The 9,933-nt window shown below is 41.9% G+C and overlaps 2 protein-coding genes across 2 annotated transcripts; both read right to left on the bottom strand.

The window, feature by feature from the left end:
- Window positions 1-421: 421 nt before the first annotated feature.
- On the bottom strand, window positions 422-2,525 carry LOC136707749 (mannose-binding protein-like). Its single transcript, XM_066681991.1, has 4 exons — window positions 2,336-2,525; window positions 2,167-2,253; window positions 1,205-1,282; window positions 422-904 (listed from the first exon to the last, which is right to left on the bottom strand). Exons 1-4 carry the CDS (start codon window positions 2,523-2,525, stop codon window positions 519-521), a joined length of 741 nt encoding a protein of 246 aa, XP_066538088.1. The 3' UTR covers window positions 422-518.
- Window positions 2,526-3,264: 739 nt separating this feature from the next.
- On the bottom strand, window positions 3,265-8,533 carry LOC136707701 (mannose-binding protein C-like). The gene is made up of 5 exons (XM_066681928.1): window positions 8,467-8,533; window positions 7,220-7,419; window positions 7,014-7,109; window positions 6,850-6,930; window positions 3,265-4,609 (listed from the first exon to the last, which is right to left on the bottom strand). The coding sequence occupies exons 2-5, from the start codon at window positions 7,407-7,409 to the stop codon at window positions 4,221-4,223; spliced, it is 756 nt and encodes a 251-aa protein (XP_066538025.1). The 5' UTR covers window positions 7,410-7,419; window positions 8,467-8,533; the 3' UTR covers window positions 3,265-4,220.
- Between the last annotated feature and the right edge of the window lie 1,400 nt (window positions 8,534-9,933).

The following is a 9,933-nucleotide window of genomic DNA, read 5'->3' as shown; positions in this document are numbered from 1 at the left end:
AGGGAGAACACACCACATTCCTCACAGACCGTGACCCCATCAGGACCCAGAAACCCCTGTAGAACCACTGTGATGCCCAATTAATAATAATAATAATAACAATCCCCAAACTGTCTATATCTTAAGTTTTTAATGAATGCAACACACACATCTGGCTTAAAAAACACACACACTTCAATATGTCATCTCAGGTGTTTTTGTGATTACACTTTAATTTGGTGATTATAAACATGTAAATACACTATAATGTGGCTTATATTTATTAATAATGTAGTTAATATATCACATAATATTGTTGAGATTATAATTCTTAACTCTGTAAAGACACTGACGGATGCTACAGAGAAACTTATAGACTCAGAATTCTCTCCATTGGTGGTGAATGGAACCAGACGTCCCTCACAGCATCCTGTCCGTCCCCCTCGCCCAGGACTGGGTTTAAACATCACTCCCCTTCTTAGAGGAGGACGTCTGGTTCCATTCACTTCCACTATAGATACACACCACATCACTCTATTCTATTTGTCTCGTATTTCACAGATAATGAGACGAGCCCCTACACAGTTATTGTCATCCCACATTCCAGAAGTGTTTATTATGCTACAGTCCTGTGCACCTTTGTGATCATCAGGCTGACTAGGCCCCCATTTTGTGAAAGTTAAGGGTTTTCCTTCAACATTTACAAACTGACCCTCCACCTGTTTGTCTGTAGTTCCTATATAAGCTTGGGACCCAAATTGGACGATGAGCCGAGCCAAGACCTGGTTCTCCTCCTCCTCCCTGGGTAAGACCACGGTTGCTCCAGCTTGGCTGCAAAACCTCAGGGCTTCATCAAAGCTTCCCGTGGTCCCATCCATCACATAATACTTCTCTCCAGCTTTTGCAGAAACAGGAAAACCCATAACTGTCAAAAAGAAAAAAAAAAGATACATACAGTCAGTGAAATCCTCTGAAATCTAGTCCGTGTGTTGTATTTCTCAGTTTGAGACTGTTAGTGTGGACCCTCACTACAGCTGCAATCCTGGACATGCCCTGCCTCACTGGCAAGGAAACAAACCTGGGAGGAAGAGGATATTTCCACCTAGGAGACAGGGTTTGCAGTTACAGAGGCAAGGACTGAGACCATATAACTCCTCTCAGTTCTGTAACTGAACTAAAAAATGTCAGCCGTTCTGTGAATGAATCTTCTTCAAAGACACCTCACCTTTTTCTAAAAAGGACACCTTGGCTGTGAGTCTCTTGATCTCGGACTGAAGGGTCTTAATCAGATCCTGATGGACCCCTGAAAAAAACAATAAGAGAATGACTGAGCTCTTTATCTTAAAAAATATGTGCACAAATTGGATGCATTTAGGGCCTGTTCTGGATTGTTTAGGATGTTGTTATATTCCTTATAGCTGAAAGTACTTAGATGGGAGACCTCGTCCTCCTAGGAAAGCTTGGGTTTGGTGGAGGTGGTGTCAGTGTGGTCAACACTGTGGTATGTGGATCCCAATGCACTGTACTGTACTGAACAAAGAGCGCCCTCTTTCAGGTGAGATGTAAAACCAAGGTACTGACTTTTGTAGCCCTTAACCATCAAAATAAATCTGGGTCCATTCAGGATTCTTACATTTTTGGAGGTAGCCAGCAAATCCCTGCCCCCATTGCATTTCCACCAGCAGGTGGCGCTGTGGGGGCTGGGTTCCAGCTTGGCTGTGTCTGAATTCAGAGCCAGAGATAAAGGGATAGAGTCAGGACAGAGGACAGACCCCTCCAGCTCCACTGTGTCATAACGCTTTATTTGAGAAGCTGAACTCTTTCTGGAGCTTCTTTATCTCGACTGGCTTATGGTTGCCTGCTTAAGAACCAACTATTCTTCAATTCCAGCTGAGAACTAACTTTTCTGGTTCTGGTACTTATTTATGTTGGTGGAAAGGCACGAAACGGTTCCAAATTAGTTTCACAAACAGGAACCAAACCGGTTCCACATTGCTGAAAAAAGTCAGTCAAAACCCCATGGTGGTGTTTGAGGGAACTCCTTTATGTCCAAAAGAATGTCCAGCACATTGTGGTCTTGCAGAACCTGATAGAAGTGGAAGCATCTATATATTTCTATGAATTTTAATGCAGGCCAGATGCAGGTGTTCACTGAGGAGACATAGAATAGTAAAATGGACTATTTACCTGATGAACTTGGCTCTCCTTTGGGTCCAGGGGGACCTTCTGGACCTGCTGGTCCTGCTTTACCTGGTGGCCCCTGAACACTTAGCCCTAAATTCATAACATAAACAAAGATAATAAATAATCACTTTCAGAAATGCTGTTTCCTCATCCTTGAACTGTGTCCATGTACCTGGCTTTCCCTTCTCTCCTTTGGGTCCTGGTGTCCCATCTTTTCCGTCTCGGCCGGGAAGGCCATGGTTTCCAGGAATTCCTGGAACTCCAGCAGGCACCGGACAGCTGGGATTTTGGGAATCTGTTCCTTCAGATCCAACCAAATGCAGCAGCAGCAGAAGAGTCCAACACCCACTTGACAGCGCCATCGTCTGTTCACTGGGGGAAACGAGTTATCACCTATACACACAGCAACATCTTTTATATACACAGCACATTCATTACACATTCATACAAACAACAATGTACGGTCTCTAGACATTATTTAAGTATATGATATAAAAGGTGACTTTTCCACAGACCACTTTTTTTCATCCGAAATTTGAACCCAAAAAGAGAGATTTTAAGCTTGTAAACAACACAAAACAAGCTGCAAATCAGTGTCCAAGTGTCCTAAAAGTGTCCCGAAAACAAAGTTCTGAAACTCTTAAAAACACAAAGGCGTAAGCAATAAAGCGTCTTACCTGGTGGATGTTTTTGATCATCAGGAAAAGAGACTTAAGAAAACAATGAAGTAGGTGGACCCTGGACCCTGATGACCAGCCTTCCTTCCTCAAGCTTTGCTGATTGTGGACTTTCACTCACTGGCCACTTTATTAGAAACACCTATAAGAGAATCTACACTTGTCCCCCTCCCAAACTCCCTTTGTCCCCTTCAGCTTCTCCTCCCCTTGGTCTCTGCCCTCTATGATAGACGATGTGTTCTTTGGACTAGGGACAGGCTGATGACCAACCTACCATCAACACAATACAGTTTGAGCTAAACACGCTTGCAGGAGAACACAAACTACAATTAATCACACAGACTTTTGGTTAGTTTTGTTGCTTGTTCTTTTATTTTTTATGAACTGAACCAACAAGTAAACATTCAGAAAAGGTGTAATGCAATTTAGCTCCATTTCAGCCTGTTCTTGAGTGGCTTCCCAGATCCACCACACTAAGAGGTTTAAAAACTTCAAGAGACAATGCCGTGTCTGATCCACCTGTACCAGCACAACACAAACTAACACACCACCACCACGTCAATGTCACTGCTGTGCTGAGAATGAGCCACCACCACATAACACCTTTATTTTTGTGTCATATAAAATTAAAACATCACAATTATAGTGAGGATAGATAATATTTCTCATTGTGAGATAATGTTTTTATTAGACTGTTTTTTGGGTGATTTTATCCAGTAAAATGTTTTTATTTTGCATATTTCTACCATTATTTCCTGAAATCAATTGATCTGCTGGTGGAGTTATACACTTTCGCTGGACAAAACAAACACCAACGAAGAGGAACAGATGAACAAACGTATACAATTCTTATGACAATCGCATAATGACAGGCTTTAGATACAGAGAGTAGATTTGAGATGATTCCCAGCCAGTGGGCCTTAGTGGGGTACACCTGTGTAGAACAAGAGCTAGCAGGGCCCTCAGGGATCAGGGAGTGGGGGGTACATTCGTCATTAGTGGGACATAAATGTGGGCAGCTCAGTAACTCTGTAACTATGGGGACCCAGTGGATTGTGTACAGTTCAAAATATAGCACTGTGTCAAAGGTTTAGTCACCAGACAAAATGAGATTTAAAAAGCAGTTTATCTGAGGAGTAGCCCTAACATAGCTACTACTAAAAAAATAATCTTTTACTTTTTACTGACTGTATTTATGATTGTGATGTGATTATTGTAAGTCTAAATATCCACCATGCTTATTCAGAAGATTATTTAAGTAATAATAATAATAATAATAATAATCTTAGGTGCCTAAGACTTTTGCACAGTACTGTATCTTTAACCCACCCGGGTCCCATCAGCATCACTGACCTTGAACCCATGGACTAAACCCATGTTCTATGCCATTTCTATTTCACATATGATGCTGGTGACGGCGTCACACTGGAAGTCGTTCCAGTCCCCGGCCACGTAGATTCCTGCACAGTGCTCTTTACCGTAGCCATTGTTGGGTTCCCCACTTCTCCATTTGGTGAAGGTCAGTGGCTGACTGCGAAGATCTCTGAACTCACCCTCTTTCTCTCGGTCCGTTGAACCAATGAACGCAAACACCACCTGGAGGGATTCGACTATTTTCTTCAGTGTTGTATTTTCATCTTCGTTTCTGGGTAAAGCTAGCGTCCCACCGACGTCTGTGCAGGACTTCAGACCTACGTCAAACATCGCCTTCAACCCGTTCGTCACGAAGATCTTGCGCCCAACTTTCCTTGCAGTGCTGAAACTCTGAACTAAACACAGAATAGGGATGTGTCCATTAGAAATGCTCAAAAATAAGAGCTCAGGTGGTTGCTATGGTTATTCTAGATGGTTGCTAATGTTGGCTAGAGGCTCAGTGGTTGTAAGATTACTAGGTGGTCTATGTGGTGTCCCAGGTGGTTGCTAGGGTGTTGCTAGATTGTTACTATGGATTTTTACATGGTTGCTAGGGGGTTGCTAGTTGGTTACTATGGATTTTTACATGGTTGCTAGGGTTTGGCTAGACCGTTGCTAGGTGGTTGGCAGCTTTTCTAAGATGACTGCTAAAGTTTGGTAGATGGTTCTTATGAGCTGTGTCCGAAATAGCTCCCTATTCACTATTCCCTACATTACTCACTATATAGTGCACTATTTTAGAGAATAGGACACAACCTCAGGGGGAGTTTTATCAAACAGAGCAGTGCATTATGATTATCTACTTTCCACTAGTCTCAGGTAGCATACAGGTGTTGTACACTATGTTTTGCAGTGCATTGTGGGATTGTATGTGTGCACTGAATACTGTCCACTATGTTTTTAGACACTACTACAAAATGGCATAACCATAAAATGATGTCGGACACAGCAATGATTTTTCTGGTGGCATTCCAAGTGTTTGTTAATTAAGATGTTACCAATTGGTTGTTTTGGTATCCTGGATGATTGCTGGGATGCCGCTAATTGGTTCCTATGTAATTTCATTTGTTGCTATGGTGCTCCTAAATGGTTGCTAGGTGGTTGGTATGATAAATAAAATGGCTGCTAAAGTTTGCTAGATGGTTGCTATGGATGTTCCTAGACCTTGACTATGGTTTTCCTGTTTTTATACCATTTGGTTGTTAAGATGTTTATACTTGGTTGTTGTAGCATCCTGAGTGGCTGCTAGGGTGTTGCTGCTTGGTTTCTATGGAGTTATACATGGTTGCCATGGTTATGCTCGATGGTTGTTAGGTGGTCGGTATGATTTCTAATATGGCTGCTAAATTTACTTGATGATTGCTATGGATGTTTCTAGACACTGACTGTTGTTTTCTGGTTTTACAGTATGTTATTGTTTCTTTGTGGTGTTTGTGGTATCCCAGATGGTTGCTAAGGTGTTGCAACCTGGATACCTGGATACTTGGTACTGCTGGGTTTTACATATAATCGTATTTACATCAGATTCTAAAAGACTATGGGCTGTCCTATTACAGCTATGCAGATGATACTCAGATTTACATGGCCCTGTCCCCTAACGACTCTGGTCCAGTTGACTCATTAAGCAAGTGCCTTGAACACATCACAAACATGATGGGACACAACTTTCTGCAATGGAATAAAGATAAAACTGAGATTATATTATTTGGGAACCACAATGGGAGACAAAAACTGGATACGTATCTGGACTCAGGAGCCCTCAAATCTAAAGAACTGGCTCGCAACCTTGGTGTATCAATGGACTCAGATCTCAGTTTTAGTCTCATACTAAAGTGGTTACTAGATGAGCATTTTACCATCTTAAGAACATCAGTAAGATTAGCGATTTTCTGACTAAACCAGACCTGGAGAAACTTATCCATGCCTTTATTTCTAGCAGGATTGATTACTGTAATGGTCTCTTAGTTGGACTTCCAAAAAAGACCATTAAACAGCTTCAACTGATTCAAAATGCAGCTGCCAGAGTTCTCACTAGGAGCAAATGAAGAGATCATATCACCCCCATCCTCTAATCCTTACACTAGATACCAGTCTGTTACAGAATAGACTTTAAGGTGTTATAACTGGTCTATAAATGTCTAAATGGGGTAGGACCAGGATATTTATCAGATCTGCTACAGAGATATGAGCCGAGCAGGGCTCTCAGATCTTTAGGAACTAGTCAGTTAGTCCTGCCTCAGGTCAAAACTAAACATGGAGAGGCAGTGTTTAGCTACAATGGCGCTTTAAAATGGAACCAGTTGACTGAGAATATTAGAATAGCCCAGACTTTAGACACTTTTAAATCAAGACTTAAAACATTTGTGTTTGAGCAGGCCTACAGCTCAGTTTAAAACATTCTGCACTTTTTTTATTCTGGCTTTTAATTTAACTGTTTTTCTTCCTGTAGAGCAATCGCTTCTGTATGAAAGGTGCTCTATAAATAAACTTGCCTTACCTTGCCTTACCTAAGTGTACATTAATTTTAATTTAAAACGAGTTTACAGAAAATAACAATGTGCTCCTGTAAATGTATAATTTAAATCAAGTCACCTACCCTTCTCCACATTGGCGAGCCTGGCCTTGAGAGCACTGAGCTCTGACTGTATAGATGTAATCAATTGGCTAGGTACAATCCCTATGACAGAAATTCAGAAAGATTAGCAATAAAAACAACAACATTGTTTACATCCAATAAAAACAAATTAATGGGCTCTTTACCTGGTGAACCTGACTCTCCCTTTGGCCCTTGGGGTCCGGGTGGACCTGCTGGACCTGTTGGCCCTGCTTTACCCGGAGGCCCCTGCTCACACTGCCCTGAAGCCACAGCACAGAGATGTGTTTTATTGTTAATATCACCTTTCCGACCATACCAAATTTGTGTTTTGTCCCATGGGGCCACCGTACTCTTTAACTCTGCTGTGTACCTGGCTCTCCCTTATCTCCCTTTTGTCCTGGAGTTCCCTCTCTCCCATCTCTGCCGGGAAGCCCATGATTCCCAGGAATTCCTGGAACTCCAGGAGGGACTGGACAGCTGGGATTTTGAGAATCTGTAGTTTCAGATCTGACCAAATAAAGCAGCAGCAGAAGAGCCCACAACACACTCGACAGTGCCATCGTCCGGTCACTGAGGGAAATCAGGTAACATTTAAATAAACAACAATCAGAATTTCAGAATGTATGGGCACCATCTTTTGGTCAATAAGAGAATGGCAAAACAAAAATATATAGACACATATGATGCATGTGCACACACACACACACACACGTTTCTGTGAAATGCGGGGACTACATTGACTTAAATACATTTTGTGAAATTTTACCCTACATAACCATAAACATAAATGATTCATTCATTCATTTACTGTAACCATTTCTTCCTGTTTAGCAGCAGTGGGTCAGCAGGAACACACAGGGAACAAAAAGTTCCAGTCCATCGCAGTAAATATAATATATTCAATAGTTTACATCGTGTAGTGCTCACAATGAAAGTCCACAATGTTAGTGTGTAAACAGGTTTTGGCCCCCCACAAATTGACATATTACTGGCACACACACAACTGTACATAGATCATATGGGTTCGTTTTTATAAATGCGTATAAGCGTCATTTCCTTGAACTGATCTGATCTGATGTAGCTGGTTTAGCTGGAGCTGGAGCTGGTTTCTTGTACTGAAACTAATTGCATGCACACACAGGAAACGCAGCTAAGTCCAACAAAACACAACAGATTTCAGCTCATGCATTCAACAGTGGACACATGCTCTTTTCTTGCTGAAATGAAGTGTTTTGTAGTAAAACTCTTAGGGAAACGTCGGCAGCAGGGGGATCAGGGAGGGTCTTGACTGAGAAAACCTCGTCAGGGTTCAGCAAGTATTTGCTGTTGATTGCGTAATTGTGGCCCTGCTCTAAATTAAATAAAACAAAACACAGGCATCAGGATCAAGTTTAAGCAGATCAGAAACAGATGAGGAATTAAAACCACAGTCGGGGGAGAAGATGATATGATAAATGTCCACCCCCCACACACTTATTGAGATTAATTATTTAAAATGATAAGAATAATCTTAGGTGCCTAAGCCTTTCCACAATGCTGTATAACATTCACGAAAGGTTTTTACCAGAGACATGAGCTCACCAAAGTTTCTCTCCAGTTCATAAAGCTGTTACTCACCAAGAAGGATTCAGGGTGTCTCTGGGCTGTTAGAAATTCTTCAGGAAGAGTCTGGAGACTGGAGTTTATTTCACACAGAGAGTGGTGTATGAGCAAAGCACATTTCAGGAGGGTCTTATATACACCGGGTGTTGTAGGGGGTGGAGATGGAGTTCTCACAGGGGCGAATAGGGGGATGAAGGAGAAGGAGGGAGATGAAGAGGAGGATGAAGGTGAAAATCTGAATGGAGATGCTGGGGGTGGTGGAGATAAAAGGGGTGTGATTGTTATCACTTTGAGGACGGAGACGAAGGATCATTTCAAGGATCAGTAAAAAGAAAAAAGAAGTGAGGAGACCAGATGAGGGGGGCATTAGTGTCTCTGTGTGAGGAGGGGGGCAGTTGGGTGAAGCAATGAGCCTCAGGGGAAGATTTCTTTGTGTTTAATCCTTTGCATTTAGTTAACTTTCATTTATTTATTTTCATTTTCTTTATTAGTAAATCTATTATTTTATTTAACTTGTTAATTTATAAAATAGGGTTTAGAGCTGTGTCTAGTTTCTCTAAGAAACAGTAATTTTTACTAATTACTTAATAAAGTCTAATAAGTTTCTCATCCTTTCATTGTCTGTAACCCTTATCCAGTTCAGAGTCACGGTGGGTCCAGAGCCTACCTGGAATCACTGGGCGCAAGGTGGGAACACACCCTGGAGGGTGTTCATATTTTAAAATGAAATAAACATTAATCATTTAAAATATGATGTTTCTCGTCTTGGCTTCCCTTGCTTTCCTCCACTCCATTCATGAGCATCACCCGCCCAGACTGCCCCCTTCTCATTGCCTGTGTGGCCGCTTTACAGAACATGACTGTAAGTTTTAGCCCTATGTCTACTTCCACAAGTCCATCAGGGTAATTAGATTTATAGAAACCTTCACTTGGAATGACTTACGTGTTATGTCCCCAAACGAAGTGCACACGCACACACACCCCTCTTCACACAGAGATGATAACAGCCCCATTGTCTGAACCCCTTACTTCTTAATTCCTAGTCGTCCTTTAAAATAAACTTTGTCTCTGTCCCCAAGGTGATAACTATCACTCCCCTTTACCTTGCCCCCTCCACATCTCCATTCAGACTCTCACCTTCTTCCTGCTCTTCCTATTCCATCTTCATCATCCCTGTTTACCAGTCCCTGAACTTCTCCTCTAAGAACCTCCTAACATGTGTCTGTTAGACAGTGACTGGCTCCAGTCAGGGCTAACAGTGGGCTATAGACAGACCCCAGACATATTGGGGCCTAATCTGGGGGCGCCCTATTGGTTGCCCTTCATATGGCAAATAAATAGCTGAGTGTCTTCTTGGGTGTTTCTTGCAATAAATTATGATGATGTCCGCCACTGTCAGGGTTCTTTCATAACTGTAATTATCCGTCTTTGTTATCTTTTGTGCTCTCGTTACTGACCTCAAGGCCAGAGATGGTCAGCACT

The sequence above is a fragment of the Hoplias malabaricus genome, chromosome 9, assembly GCF_029633855.1.
Source record: "Hoplias malabaricus isolate fHopMal1 chromosome 9, fHopMal1.hap1, whole genome shotgun sequence".
Taxonomy (NCBI): domain Eukaryota; kingdom Metazoa; phylum Chordata; class Actinopteri; order Characiformes; family Erythrinidae; genus Hoplias; species Hoplias malabaricus.
Note: the sequence above shows the minus strand (reverse complement) of the source record. Positions and strands in the feature narration are given on the sequence as shown.